Genomic DNA, 16,557 nt, shown 5'->3' with positions numbered 1-16,557 from the left:
TTATTTAATTAAATATTCATTTATTTATTCTGAGACAAAGTCTTATATATTCCAGGCTGCCCTTGAACTACATATATATATATATATATATATATATATATATATATATATATATATATATATATATATATATATATAGTTGAGAATAACCTTGAACTCTTGATCTCAGGTCTGAGTTTTCTACCTAGGCCTTTACCTCCTGCATGTTGAGGATATAGGTATGACTCCCTACCCAGTACCAGGAGAGACCATATAAATCATTTCACCTCCAACCAGCTTAGTGAACCACTGATTTTCTTCAGGTTATCTACAGTTGTATGTGCCACTCAAAGGCAGCTGTGTCACCCAACTTATCCCAGCATTAGGGAGACAATTCACTAATGAAAGCTTCATCCTTACAGATTCTTGTCTAACTTGGGGGCAACTAGGACAGTAGAAACATTTTTTCTCCCTAACAATCAGTTACTGCTTTGGTAACCTTGGGGGGAACCTTGTGCCAGTTTACTGAGCCTTATAAATTCGACTGCTTCTTTTTATCAGCTTCCCTGTTTGCCTCCCCCCCCCCCCAAGAAGGAATGTGTCAATTTAGAGGAGATAACTATTGTTTTCCCTTAGTTATAGTGTTTCTTTTCTTTCTATAAATTGCTAATGTCTACTTTTCATTTGTTTTCCTTTGATTTCAGATACTATTATAGATATGCTCATGTTTTTTATTATCTGTAAATGTAGGCTTTCTACTAGGGACTATCTGCTTTTCTTTTGTCAATTTACCCTAGTTATTTTGCATAATAATGCAAAACTCAGTAACACACAGACGTTTAGGAGACTATGTTCTCCTAAAGGTATTTTAGTTCTAAAATGCTAAGTAATAGATTCCTCTGTGTTTAACTTTCAGTATGTTGTTTTATTTTTTTCTTTGTACATAAAGCCTGCAAACCAAGTTAGAAAAAAAAAAATCAATCTGATTCACTTTATCAGAATAATAAAGTTAAGGATAGTTTTAGAATAGAGATGTCAAGCCACTAATAAATTATTTTGAAAAAAAATCCTATGATCTTGGCATTGCTAATTTCTTGGAGACACTATTGCAACATAAGTCTTTTGTTTTGATTTTCTTACACCCTTATGCTTGGTTAGTCCTTTCTTGCTGGGCGAAAATCTGACCCAGCTACATATTGCTATGCCTCAGTGACTTTTTGTGACCTAGTCATAAGCCTTCCTGATCTCCTCACACCTGGTGGTTTTCAGACCTGTATGATCAATACCACAAGAACAGTGGTGCCAGGTTATTCTGCCATCTGGTACTATAGTCTTCTTTGGTACACAGTTGCATCAGGCCTTTGGATGATGAGGTTGCAAAACAGTGTTCAAGGAGATTGTATTAGATCAGGAACTCCTTCATTCTTATTTTCAGCTTAGGCACTCTCTTTCCAAGTGAACTTGTATTTTTACATAATGGAAGCCTAGCTGAGTGACGTCTTATTCTCAGAAAACCTTTGCTATTATTACTATTACACAGTGCAGAGTTTCTCATTGATAATTCCCCCCTTCCAAGAAAGGGTTTCTCTGTGTAACCTAGGCTGTTGTAGAGCTTGCTCTGTAGTCCAGGCTGGCCTGGAGCTTATAGACATTCACCTCCTGAGTACTGGGGTTAAAGGTGTATGCCATCACTACCCAGCTTATTTGTTCATTCTTTAAACATGCTTTTTATGTTTTTGCACATGCACAAGCATGTGTGCATGTTGGCACCAAGCATTTGGGTATCCCACGAGCCAGTTGTTAACTGCCTGAAATGAGTGCTAAAAATTGAACTGGGATCCCTGAGAGAACAGAATATACTCTTAAGAAGAAGGCCTTCTCGAGTGTCATGGCTGCCTTGAGAGACTAGTGTGTGTGCACTCGTGATGGGGAAGGTGCAAAACCTGCATGTTAGGCACAGGGAAGTTAAGTTGCATCTTGGTGGTGGAGGCAACAACTTCTCCAGTACCTCTGCCATGGCAGATTCCGGGAGTGGTATGGCTCAGAAAACCTGGGAATTGGCCAACAATATGCAGGAAGTACATATCGAATAAATCTACAAATATGACAAAAACAACAGAAAGAAATCCTGGTGGCAAAACCATGGACTGAGTATTTCAAGGATACTTTAAATACTGCATAATCTCAGCATTGGCTCTACTGAAAATGGTGACTCTTACCAAATGAGGAGGCAACTTGGAAGTGATGGATTTAATGTTTGGGAAAGTGATGGTAGACAGTTTTGCTTTGCTTGTAGAGGGCAGCAAATCCAAGTAAATGCTCAGGCTGCTGCATAATAGTATATGACTGCATACATAGAAAATGACAAACAGGTTGACTGCCTTGAAAATGCTGGTATCTGTAGTTGTTATTAGTACACATATACTTAACCAACAATTCCAGGAACCACTGGAAATGGTGATTGACCCAACCAGAACAATATCTGTTGTAAAAGTGAATCTTGGCACCTTTAGGTCATATCCAAAGGTCTACAAACCTCCTGATGAAGGACCTTCTGATTACCAGCCTATACCACTTAATAAAACAGAAGATTTTGGCTTGTACTGCAAATAATACTATGCCTTAGAAATCTCATTTCAAATCCTCTTTGGATTGTAAACTACTTAGGCTCTGTGGAATAAATACTGGGTGAATATCCTGAGTTCTTTTAGCTTGCTTACTAATGCATAGTATACCACTGGCCAGGTGTTTTAATTTGTTTGAAGAGTTAGAGCAGTCGGAAGCCCAAGTAGGATGAGAGAGTTTCATGGTGGGTTCAGAAACACAATATCAGAAGTCAGAAGACAAGCTTGCTAAAGCAACTAGATGTAGCTGTAAAACTACCATAGAAGCCATCCTTGAATTGATATCTCAGGTTATTAAGGACAAACTGTTTAATAAATTTAGCATTGCTTAGTTACCACTGAGTACTTTTTCCTGAAAGCTGATATGTGGAAGGGAAAAAAAGCTCCAGTAGCACTTTAAAACCAGTTACCAAAACTCAGATTAGAAGCCTAAGGTGCTATGTGAAGTCCTGTGTGTTAGCGCTGTAAAAAAAAACTATCTGATGGAAAACAAAGAAGTCGGCTTAATTTCCTAGCAAAATGGAACATTTTTCAAATCTTACTGTTCAACTGGTATTTTTTTTCTCTCACATTCTTGTTGGAGACATATATCAGAGCATCAATAATCTGACTGGTATCCTGCTGGAAATTAGTCTACTACTACTAATTAACCTCATTCAGGTGTCTCAGGATGTGAACCAAACAATCCAGCATCTTTTCTGTTATAGCTAAGTTCCTGATAGACTCATGTGTTTCCCTGAAATCTCATGAGTTGAGCTCCTATTTTCTGAATATGTATTAATATTCTGGCCTTCCAAATTTCCACAATAATTACCCATTATACTTGGTTGATGACATTCTAGAGTTTATCTATCCCACGGTTACAATCTCTTCCATATTCTTCCAGCAGACCAGTAACAAATGCCTACAAAACACATGCTCTGGTTGATCACCATGGCCCTACATGGGTACCAATTTTATACATACATTCTTTCTTCCTTTCAGTAACAAAATACTTGGTGAAAGCAACTTAAAGAAGGGATTATTTTAGGCTCACTGAAGTAGAAGGAAGGCATGGCTACAGGAGCATTTGGTGGCTGGTCACATTTTCACGAAACACAGATATGAACTCTAAAAAAATTCATCCAGAGGTGTGTTTCCATGGTAATGCTAAATCCATGGTATTCCCATGAAGATTACACATTGATGATTATCAGGCCGATTGATAATCATAATTAACTTTTACAAGAAATGATTTTTTAAAGAATTTTGTGTGTATTAGTGTTATGCGTCTATATATTTGTATTATATGCATGACTGGTGCCAGTGGATTTCAAAAGAGGGCATTGTATCCCCTCATGGAGTTACAGATAGTTCTGAACTACCATGTGTATGCTACAAACCTAACTCAGGTCATCTGCAAGAGTAATGAGTGCTCTTAACTGATAAGCCATCATTTCTCCAGTGTCAAGAATCAAATGTTTTACAGGTGCTTGTTTTTTTTGCATTATCAAATAATTCCAGAGAATTTTCATCATTCATTCATTTATTCATTCATTTTGGTTTTTTGAGATGGGGTTTCTCTGTGTAAAAGTCCTTACTGTCCTGTAGATGGAGCAGCGGACTGCTTCCTGCCATCCGGCTAGCTTTAGCCGAAATAATTACACGGAAACTGTATTCTTTTAAACACTGCCTGGCCCATTAGTTTCAGCCTCTTATTCGCTAACTCTTACATCTTGCTTTAACTCATATTTAGTAATCTGTGTAGCACCACGAGGTGGTGTCTTACTGGGAAGGATCTTAACCTGTGTCCATCTCGGAGAGGAGATCTATGGCGTCTGCTTGAGGCTTCTGCCTGACTCTGCTTTCTTTCTCCCACAATTCTGTTCTGTCTACTCTGCCTACCTAATTTTCTGTCCTATTAAAGGGCCAAGGCAGTTTCTTTATTTACCAATGAAAGTAACACATAGACAGATGACCCTCCTCCACCACTGTCCTGAAACTAACTTGGTGGACCAAGCTGGTCTTGAACTCACTGAGATTCATCTGTCTCTGCTTCCCAAGTGCTGGGATTAAAGGCATGTGCCACCACTGCTTGGCAACTTTTCATTTCTTGAAGCTTAAAATTTACTTCTAATCTTAAATTTGGTGCAATTTAGATCAGATGATTCTTTTCATCTTTACTTGTGGCATAAACTCCTGTAAGGACAACCAATGCAAACTGAAAGAGTATTAAATTGAGGGGAAAGCTTGTAAAAGCCAGAGAATCAGGGAGGTTTTTTTTTTGTTTGTTTGTTTGTTTGATCCTCTGAAATTGCATCTTCTTATGATGTCAGAAGCTACAGCATGGCCCCTTAAATGTGAGCTGACTAAAAACAGCATCAGTGAACATCCGAGATTGGATGGAGGAACTCCCACAAACGCTTAATCCACACACACTAAAAAACTACAGGTAGCTGAGGAAGGCTGGTATTGGAAGAGATGGCCTCCTCCAGGGAAGAGCACACTAGTGCCAGTGGTCAGCCCTGAAAACATATATACAAGTAACATTATGCAGAGTGAGTGGGTTTTACTTATTAATATTCATGTATATATACGTATGTACGTACACACACAGATGCAATAACAATGAAAGAAGAGGCCATAAATTTGAAGGAGACTAGGGAGGGTTATATGAGAGGGTTTGGAAAAGAAAGGGAGAAAAGTAGTTAATTATAATTTTAAAAATTAAAAAGAAATGAATGGCAGGACTTTTAACATAATAGGAGAAAGGAATGTACATTGGAAGTTAATAAATACAAATATAACCAGAGGATGAATTCCCAAGCCTCCACAGGGCTGTTCCTTGAAGATGATTGTGGTGTTTTAAATGAGAATATCTCCTGTAGTTTCAAATACTTGCTTCCCAGTTGGTGGCAATGATTTTGGGAGGACTATGAGGTTTAGTTTTTCTGAAGGTAGCATGTCACTCAAAGTAGACTGAGAATTTAAAAAAAACTGTTTCACTTATTTCCAGGTTGTTCTCTGCTTCCTGCTTCCCAGCGGACATGTGAGCTTTCTGCTTCCTGTTTCTGATTGCTGCCATGCTCTCCCTCCAATTATAGACTCGAATGCTCTAAAATCTTTTTAAATATTAATTAATTAATTATTCCCTCACATGATCAGTTTCCCTTCCTTCCCTCCTCTCTTCCCCATCCCTTTCATTCAACACCCCCTAACATCTCTCCGCCAATCCACTCCTTTCCATTTCTCTTCATAACAGTGCAGGCCTCCCATCTATCAGCCAGACATGGCATAAAAGGTTGCAGTAAGATTAGGCACCTCTTCTCCTGTTAAGAATGGATAAAGTAGCTGGATGGTGGAGGCACATGCCTTTAATTCCAGCACTCAGGGAGGCAGAGGCAGGCGAGTTTGAGGCCAGCCTGGTCTATAAGAGCTAGTTCCAGGACTGGCTCCAAAAGCTACAGAGAAACCCCACCTCGAAAAACCGGGGGGGGGGGTGAGAATAAGGCAATCCAGTAGGAGGATAAGATCCCCCAAACAGGTAACAGAGTCAGAGACAGCCCTTGCATCTTCTGATAAGAGTCCCACAAGAAGGCCAAGCTACCTAACTGTAACATGTGCAGAGGGACTAGGCTAGTCACATGCAAGGTCTATGAGCCCAAGTTAATTGATTCTGTCAATTTTCTTATGGTGTCCTTAACCCTTCTTGCTCCCCTAATCCTTCCTTTTCCTGTTACAGGATTTCCTGAAGTCCACCTAATATTTGACTCTGGGTCTCTGCATCTTTCCCTATCAGTTGCTGGATGAAGCCTTTCTGGTGACAATTGGCCTAGGCACCTTTCTATGAGTTTAGCAGAATGTAATTTCATTGACCTTTTTTTCCCCCCATTTTTGCTAGTCATGTTGGGTTCTATCCTAGATCTCTGGGCTATCTAGCCTCTAGATCCTGGCCATCCAGGCTGTGTCTGGGGTGGTCTCCTCCTCATGGTACGGCTCTCAAGGTGGACCTGTCATTCGTTGACCAATGTCTGGGATGGTCTCCTCAAGGTATGGCTCTCAAGGTGGACCTGTCATTGGCTGGCCACTCCTGTAATTTCTGTGTCACCTTTACCCCATCGTATCTAATAGGCAGGGCAAATTGTAGGTCAGAGGTTATGTGGCAGGGTTGTGGTCTCCATTGATCTATTGGAAGTCTTGCCTGATTATAGGAGATGGCTGTTTCAAGAGCTGTATCCTCCAATGCTAGGAGTCTTAGCTAGGGTTTCCTTCATAGATTCCTAGGAGTTTCCATTGTTCTAGGTTTCTAGCTTAATCCCAGTCCTATAAAATCTTAACCCAGAGTAATAATCCCCCCAAAGATGTCATAGTCATAGTGTTTTATTACATCAATAGAGAAGTAACGAATATAAGTATATATTATGTGTAATTTTTCTGAAGAGTATTAATGATAGTTTCAATGACTTCATTTCTCTGTAAGTTGCTCTGGATATGACCAATAATTTCCTAAATTTATTAATGGAAAAAGATTGTTTTGATGTACATTTTTTCAAATAGATACAAGTTTATTTGGGTTTATGCTTCCAGTAGATGGTGACAGAACATCATGTGGCTAAAACTCATTGCTATACACTTTTTACTTACGATAAATGTTGTTTCTAGGCTATGAGAAGTAAACTGCAGAGCTCAACAAACCCACATAGAAGTTTATTAGGGAAAGGCAGGGCTATGATGAAGTAAATTTGGATGACCAACTGTAGGCGACCAGGAGGGGACAGGCAGCAGGAACACTGTTGCAGAGGCTCAGGGTGGAGGGTCCTAGCAGAGGTCACACCTTGTTCTCTGGTTTCAAAACACAGAGACTGGACATACACACACACCACTGATGTCACCCTGAATGGGGTGGAGCCAGTATAATGTGGGAAGCCTCACAAGAAACATTGTTTCTTAGTTTTTTAAATCTATTTTTCAAGCTTTCTTGATATACTAGGAGACATCTTTTCCTACTTACTGTTACTTTTTCTCCTCTTCTTTTTCTTTTTGGTGATAGAGTCTTCTGGTATAGCTTTGGCTGGCCTGGAACTCAAAGAGACCCACCTGCTTTAGCTGGTATTAAAGGAATGCACCACTATGTTCAGATCTTGGCATGTGTGCTTTAGTATTGTAATGCATTATTGCCAGTTTCAAGGTTCACATTTGACAAACAAGCAGTCCCCTTATGAAACCAAAACAACAGTAACAAAAGCCTCACAAAATGGTCCACTAATATTTTAAATAATTTTATGATTTTTGTATTGGCAACATTAGTAGCTATCTTGGAGTACTCAAAGTCTGAGGCCACAAGTTATATATTCTTTGTCATGGAATTATAATAGTATAGCCCTCCACATATATACAGTTCAAAAATAACATGGGAAGAAGTTAATTGTGTATTTGTGTGTATATACACATGTACACATCTTTTATCTGTTTCATACATATAGTACTGATATATGATGTGGGATGTCCCTCTGTATGCTTTGAATGGTTTTATTATCATTGGTTAATAAGGAAGATAGCTGCTATGGCTTATGGCAGGGCAGAATATAGCAAGGTGAGAAATCTAGGGGCAGTGGCAGAGGGTTAAGAAGGCAGAGTTGTGGAGACGTCAGTAGCTCTGGAGAAGTAATATGCCAATGTATTACTGGTAAGCCACGGTGCACATGGTGATATCTAGATTATTAGAAATGGGTTAATTTTTACGTAGAATTAGCCAGCAAGAAGCACAAGCCATCAGCCAAACAATTATAATTAATATTAAGCCTCCAAATGATTATTGTATAAACAACTGTGGATACCAGCAGGTGAGAGAAAAACTGGTCCAGTGGAACCGGGCAGGACATAGAAAAATTCCTAGCTACAGATATATATGGTCATATTTGTTTAAAAAATTTAAAAAGCAGTTTAATTTTTAAACTAGTCAGAAACAGTAGGGACAAAGTTATAATTCCATTCTATACCCAGCATTTGACTTAACACAACTCTCAAAACAGATAAAACAGTGTATTATTGACAATGATCTAGAAACACATTTATATTTAAGTTACCCCAAATATCATGTTTCAATATGGTAACTGTTTGGTAATGTTATTATAGTAACAGAACAAAAAGATATCATCAATCAAGGCATCTTTGATATACATTGGTGGAAGCATAAATAAGTGGATATCTTAGCTTTTCTGTTTCTTTGATAAAACACTGACAGAAAGCACCTTTGAGCAGGAAATATTATTTCAGCTTACACTTCCAGGTAACTACCATTTTGGGAAGACAGGATAGAAACTCAAATAGGATCCTAGAGGTTGGAACAGAAGCAGAGACTAGGCAGGAAAATATCTTAGAGACTAGGCTCACTGTGACTTATTTAGGTTACTGTCTTATGTAGCTCTGGACCACTAGAGTTTGTACCACTTATCATCTTACAACTATATTACAACTAGATATTACAATTAAATATTACAATTAAATATTACAACTAGAGGTTGTACCACTTATTATCAATCATAAATAAATAAATAAATAATAAAGAAATGCCTTGTATAAATGCCCACAGGTAAATTTGATATTCTATCTTCCTAAGTGACTCTAGTTTGTCTCCACCTGGCAAAACTCAGCCAGCACAGTGGGTTATAGCAAAGTGATGAACTAAATCTTTGGGTTGGTAGAAACTAGTATTTTGTTAAGTTAGTAGTGCATTCTAGAAGGTTTTATCTCCTCCTAGCCATAAGATGTTTAGCTAGATGTTACAGAGGTCAAATTATGGCTATTTATGAAACTAAAGATTAAGGTCTATACCTGCAAATTTTTTACCTTTCCACAATTGTAATTGTAATCAGCTTCTCAATTGTGTAAAAGTTTCTGCCTAAGGTAAAACTCCTTTCTGAGATATTTACTTCACAACATCAACTCAGATAAGGCAAGGTACTTGGTTTTGACACAGGAAAGAATGTCAGGACTAGCAAATAAAGCAGCTAGGATTTAGAAGTTTTCTCTCTCTCTCTCTCTCTCTCTCTCTCTCTCTCTCTCTCTCTCTCTCTGTGTGTGTGTGTGTGTGTGTGTGTGTGTGTCTGTCTGCCCTCATGCATGTGTAGGATACTTGTGCCCCTCAGTTTATGTTCATAGAAGCAGAGGATGTTGGATGCTTTCTTTTGTTATTTCTGTCCAGCTTAGTTTTTGACACAGAATTTCTAATCATTTTGGACCCCACCCACTGAGTTGACTAGTTAGTCAACCAACTATAGGAATCTGTCTGGCTTTTAAGTGGGTTCTGAAGATCTGAACTTAGGTCCTCATGCTTGTGTGGCAGGAAAGTTGTGACCTGAAACATCTCACCAATCCTTAAATATACTTTAAAATACATTAAAACCCCAGGGTTTAGAGTAAAAGACATGAAGAAAATGAGTTCCAATTTCTCCTAAAAGAATAGCAATTTGTTATCTTTAAACTAGTTGATTTGTGTGGCAAAATAAGATTATCACATAGGTCTTGGAGAGAATTATAACTCTTAAGTCAAAGCAATCCTTCACAGGAATGTAGGAGGATGGGATATCTTTGTTGTATATAAAGTTAATAGATATATTTGAGGTTCCTAAAGACTGTTCAAAAGAATGAAGCACTCTCCAGTTCATATACTTGTCAAGTAAGCCTGTCCCATTACTGTTTTAACATAAAGCTTCAGTTTATGAAACGAATGTTATCTCTAGGTAAGTGCTAAGATCTCTCTCTCTCTCTCTCTCTCTCTCTCTCTCTCTCTCTCCAGTCCTAATTTGTTTATTTCTTGACATTCTGTTTTTCCATATTATTGTTTCTTGTAATACTTTTTCACTTATTCATAGGTCATATCAGAGAAGTATTTGGATGTTTGGAAAATAGGAAAAGTTTTATAAGGAAGGCATTGGAGCCCGAGGGTTTTGATTATTTGAAAGCTAAGAATATATATTTTTTTCTATTTAATTACATAAAAACACCTGATTTATTTTTTACTTATTATTCAGGAGCTAGTCTATCTGTGATCAGTGAAGGTTAGTTTCTTTTAGCCTGCTTCTACTCAATAATTTTAACATGATTCCTTACCTTTCATCTTTGACCTGTTACTGTTGGATGCCAAATCTTAGAAAATAGCTAATTTCTCAGAAGTGTTTTTATATAGCTCTTCTTTTCTTTACTAAATGATGGGTATTTATTTTTAATGAGAATACCATTAGTAGGTGTTGACCAAGCACCATTCTGTTAGCAGAGGATTCTGTCCAATCTAGTCCTGTAGTCATTCAGTCCCAAAGAAACACACAGAAGTCTACATTAATTGTAAACTTGGTGTGGGAGATCCTTCTGTCTATGTGTAGCTGATAATGGTTAATAAATAAAGAAATTGCCTTGGCCTGTTGATAGGGTAGAACTTAGGAAGGTGGGCAAAACTGGACTGAATGTTGGGAGAAGGAAGGCATAGAGAGGCACCATGGATCTGCTGCCAGAGTCAGATATGATGAATCTTTCCTGGTAAGCCACTGACACATGGCGGTATTACAGATTAATAGAAATTGGTTAAATTAAGATGTAAGAGTTAGCCAATAAGGAGTTAGAGCTAATGGGCCAAGCAGTGATTTATTTGCTACAGTTTCTGTGTGATTATTTTTGGGGTTAAGCTAGTTGGGCAGTCAAGACCAACAAGCGACTCTCCCCTGTAGCATAAACTGGTTGGCCTAGTAGCTCGGGCTTCATATTAACTCTTATAACTTATATTAGCCCACATGTGGCTTGGTACCTTTTTCAGTGAGGCAGTCACATCTTGCTTCCTCTGCAGCTGGGTCACAATTGCAGACTGAAATTCTCGTCCCACCTCTACTTCCTGCCTGGTTGCCCTGCCTATACCTATTGCCTGGCTACTGGCCAATCAGCGTTTATTAAGCAAGTGCAAGAAACAAATCTTTACAGGGTAAAACCATTGTCCCACAGTACTTCCCCCTGTTTTTTTTTTTTTTTTTTTTTTTTTCAAAATAAGAACTCTGAATCTAATAGCCTTTGTTTAGGTTTTTTTTCAGACCACACCACTATCCATAACATATTGTAATCAACACTCTAAACAAAGATAAGTTTCCATAATCCATTTTTTGGGGGAATGTGGGCATAGTTTTCCAGACTATTTCCTGCTGATTGTGGGTATTGATAATCTTATGGGGACCTAAAGAAAATTTAGAATTTTGGTCAAGTCATGACTGGATTATCCTGTGAGGCTTGATCATCTTAGGCAACAGTCTTGAATCTGTTCTGGATGTAGAACTCAGACATCTAGTCCATTCACTCCTATCGGAGATTTCTCAGGAGATATTTCTTAGTAATTTTGTGGCTAAGCTGCCTCCTTACTACAAATTGATACCCATGTGGTGTTCTAAATCCATGTAAAACCTGAGAGGGCATGGAAAGGAACTCTAGATACCAAGAAACAAAGTTTAATAGCATTTATTTTCCCTGAATGGGCTTTGCTTGCTGTTGGCACTTTGCGGCTCCTTTAAGAGAACTTTTCTTGATTCAGTGGTAGCAGGAAAAAAAACTGTGCTGTTTTGAAATGCTGTCTCTTTGGGCCATGCTGCCAGAGTGGCTTCTGCCTCGTTCAGGCAGGAGGTCCGACTACTGAGCATTTGTGTGGGGTTTGTGAGCAGACTGCTGCAGCTTGCTTAATGACAGCCTGAACTGGATGTGTGCCTGAGAATGGGGTTGTGGGTATGACCTCTCAGAGGCAACAAACATCTCCATCATGCTGGGTTGGGTGGGGCAAGCAGAAAATACCGTATATACCCTAGTAAAGCCGCAGCTTAAGTATTTAATACATGCTTAGCATATTAAGAAGTAATCCTTGACAGTAATGAATTACAGATACACAGTAGGACAGATTTCAAACATTAAAGACCTTTAAATGGGTCATAGTGTTGGATAAATGTACATAGGCTTGGGAGAGAAAAGAAAAAGAGTACAAAGAGTTATAAAAAGAAGTAAGTAGGGCTGGAGAGGTAGTTTGCTTCTTTTATATATATAATATATAATGCTTTTTTGAGTCATATTTTAAAGGTATCTTGAATTCAAAATATGGGTCTAAGAATATATGTTGCTTTGGAAAAGAGGTTCTTCTTTCATTTCAACAGAGGATAAGGACCTGAGGATTGTTTCCAGACTAATGTTGTTTGATGATCCAAGTCCCCTCAAAGGTTGCCTTAAACACCTCTCAAAAAATTACTTTACCCAATAAACAGCAGGAAGCAGTTTTGATAGAACTATGCCCATATTCCCAAATATTGTTTATGATTTTTTTTTTACATTTAAAGGGGGATATGCTATAGAGATTTGCATTGGCATGGATCTTGGTTTATTGATGCAAATTTAAAGTCAATTCTGTTATATGTATATTTCTGATTTTGATTAAGGTATTGTATTTGTGCAGCTCATTTAAAAGTTAATGTATAATTAAGAAATATAGATCAATAGACAATTATCTATAATAGTCAAGCTTGTAGTCATGTTAGTTAGGTTTTCTCGATGTATAGAGAAGTATTTCAGATGGATAGGAATTCTTCAAACCTTTCAAAGACTACAGAATATGGCATTTAAAATGTTTTAAGAGCTTAAGACTGTTTATGACAGTGAGACACATCACTCCTGGAAGCACCAATTACTTCATGAGGAATGGACATTGAAGAGGCTCCTTATGGAGTTGGTTAGCCATTTGGGCAAGAAACTGCTCTTGCCTGGACTGCTTGATGAACTGGACACTCAGGACCTGCAGAGTAATGACAGCTGAACTTGCCTAAAGATGAGATGATCCTTTGGGGTTCCTGCTTCATGAAAGAGTCTGCTAGACATTCTGCAGAATACAGAAAAAATGTGACTGAGAAACTGCCAATATAGTCAGAACTGTCTTTGAAATTTCCTGCTTCATGGAAAAGTCTTCTAGATACTATGGGCCAGTGGCTGGAGATGGATGCCCCAATGATACAGAAGAACTTTGGTTGACTGTCCAGGCAGTAAAAGTCTCTGTCAATTCTAGAATTTTGGAAGTTGCTTACAATGAACTAATTGTTTACTTAGATAATATTATATCCTTCTGGAGTCTTTAGTTATGATAAGAGAGCACTGGAATTAATGGTATGTGCCACTGCTTCCTGGTTCATTTAAATTTCTTATTCCTATTAACCCTTTACCTTTCTCTTACAAGGTGTGGTTGATTGTTTAATGTTATGTTTGGTATAATGTAGAAGAGATTTTATTAAAAGTTTGATTTATTTTGCAAGCGTTTATTTTCTTTTATATGTATGAGTGCATTTTCTTAACATCTGTCTGTGTATGTGTTCCTAGTGTCTGCAGAGGTCCATAAGAGGGTGTCAAATCCCCTGTAACTCGAGTTAGGGATGTTTGTAAGCTACCACTTGTTTGCTGTGAGTCAAACTGGACCCTCTTGCAAGAATAAGAGGTTTTTAACTAGTTAATCATCTTTCTACCTACAAGAGTTTATTAATAAAAACATATAATTAAATGCTTCTTTTTTACATTTATTCAGTGTTGTGTGTGCATGCACATATGTGTATATTAGCATATGTATACCATCATATGCAAATGGAGTTCAGAGTACAACTTGTAGAGTCAGTTCTCTCATATCATGTGATAGATTTTTCTCTCTCATCTATCTCTCGAGATAGATCTCAGGTTGTCAGACATAGCAGCTGCTCTCAACCACCCAGACATATCACTAATGACTCACTGGTTAAATTATCCAATGAATGTCACACATTCATTGACATTCCAGATTTGTATGACAGCTGGCTTAACTGCAATATAATACCTTAATACAGGTACCTACAAAGAGCTCAGTGCTTTAGATGTTCAAGGAAAAAATGGGCCAGCCCTTTTTTGTTTGGGCCTCTGGTAAGAATAGCAAACTCTGTTTGTACATGTAGTCACATCTCACAAGGGTGGAGCTAAAAGATAGTTGGGGCCTGGTTTGCTTCTTTTATATCAGGCTTTCCATAAGAATACATAAGAGAAATCTCAAAGGTTCACATATAACTATTTACCAACATAATATGATAAGAACTATTTCATGTATCCAATGAGTTAAAATCCATTCAGTAGGGTTAACCTACCAATAGACGCTCTGTGTGCACCAGGCTTTTAATTAAGGTAAAACTTTTGGTGATGTTCAGAACATGCCTAAACTGGCACAAACATTCCATATAGCATTACTACTTTGGAATGTTGATGCATATCTGTGATTGTAATCCTTTCATACAAACACTGCATGCTGTACTACAGAGTTTTGATGGATATCTGTGGTGGTAGGGTAACTTTGATGGAAAGCCTTCAGACAGACACTCATGCTTCTCTGTATCTTTTTCTTGTTACACAGCTCATATAAATATACAAAGTATTTTAAAATATTTTCTCATTTCAAAAAAAAAACTCTGTTCTGAGTTTCTTTTTAAATGTAAATTTCATCATTTATATTTTAATTAAGCATTCATGTTCTACTCCCGGGCGTGGTTTGTTATGTAGTTAGCAAAATATTTCATTGTTTATCTTATTTCAACTGTTCTTTGTGTTTCAGTGCACTTGCCGGAATGACATGGTGAAAATATCAATGGATATTTTTGTAAAGAAATTTCAGCCAGACAGATATCAAATTTGGAAACAAGGAAAGGATATTTATACTATTGACCATACAAAACCTACTCCAGAGTCTACTCCAGAAGTAAAAATATGGCTACAGAGGAGGAGAAAATTTAAAAAAGCCTCCAGGACGTAAGGATCCTAGTACATTCTGCTTATAGTATGGACTTAGTTAAAATGGATCATGGAACAAAATGTTCCCCAGGACTATTGGTTTATTTTTGTCTCTGCTATTCATATCTTCATTATGTTGCTGAAATTTTGAGGTAGTGTATGTTTAGTTTATGAATTGGTGTCGTAGAATTTAGGAACAGGTAGTCAGTTATGCAGAGTATTCCTGAAATCAATGTACATAAGGAGTAGAACAACATAGAACGTTTTGGAATTCTTTCATAAATTTATTTTAAATATGTAATTGTTCTTTACTTTATTTACCATATTTTAAATAACTTGACTTTCAACTTCTATATGCTACCATTGCTTAAAATTTTTATTTATGGTTTCTTTTATTAGCTGAAATGCTTCTTTCCTCATCTTGATGCTCATGCTGTGATCTTATTCTTTTTGTTCCTTCCAAAGACTCAAAGGAAAAAGTGTTATTTCTGGACCTTGGTGGTCTTTTTGAACCTTACATCCAATCCACTTTTGTGACTAAAACATTGTTAAAAATCCTTTGAATAGGCTGTGTGTCTTATGGCTCAGATTCTTAGGTTGCATATTAACTCTTAAATTTGAAAATTTTGTTTAGGTTTTCTTTATACTATTGTGTATTATTCTTTTAATTCATAAAAATAATAGTTGAAATCTGTTAATTTTCTAAAGCCAGGAAAAAATATCGAAGGAATCCAATCATTCTTAACCTCACTATCTAGAGACTATCCAAAATATTTTGTATGCATTTCTTTATATTTATGTATATTATATATAATATAAAAATATTATATACCTCTTTCAAAATTAGTCACTGACTTAAAATGATGGTTGATGATATGGCCCTTCAGTAAGACCATCTTTCAGCATACACAAATATAAAACTCCCTTAGAATCTCCGAGCCATGCCAGCTACATTGGTTTACATGTATACCTTGTGATATGCAAATATTGTTTGTGGCCTCAGTGTTGTTATTGCCATTGACAGCACCCAATTGCTAATATGTGTGTGTTCTTCTTTATTTTGTTTAGCTCATTTCTCTGCCTTACATGACTCTACAGTGTTATCTTATTAGGTATTCATAATATGAAAATTCAGTTGTTAGTAAGTCAGTTTAAAAAAATTATGGTTTCA

General features: G+C 37.2%; 1 protein-coding gene and 1 pseudogene across 5 annotated transcripts in view; both read left to right on the top strand.

Moving 5' to 3' along the window:
* Kdm4c (lysine demethylase 4C) overlaps window positions 1-16,557 on the top strand; it is a 191,437-nt gene that overhangs the window by 80,956 nt on the left and 93,924 nt on the right. For 2 of the 5 annotated variants that reach the window (XM_038332920.2, XM_038332922.1), the window contains exon 9: window positions 15,211-15,404. In XM_038332920.2, the coding sequence (XP_038188848.1) occupies window positions 15,211-15,404 (194 nt within the window). Of the gene's footprint in view, window positions 1-5,598; window positions 5,617-6,324; window positions 6,546-15,210; window positions 15,405-16,557 lie in introns of those variants that run through there. The other 3 variants (XR_005285738.1, XR_005285739.1, XR_005285740.1) reach the window with 3 other exon arrangements.
* LOC119816353 lies at window positions 1,528-4,163 on the top strand (annotated as a pseudogene).

The sequence above is a fragment of the Arvicola amphibius genome, chromosome 6, assembly GCF_903992535.2.
Source record: "Arvicola amphibius chromosome 6, mArvAmp1.2, whole genome shotgun sequence".
Lineage (NCBI taxonomy): Eukaryota > Metazoa > Chordata > Mammalia > Rodentia > Cricetidae > Arvicola > Arvicola amphibius.
The sequence above is the reverse complement of the archived record's forward strand: the minus strand, read 5'-3'. Positions and strand labels throughout refer to the sequence as shown.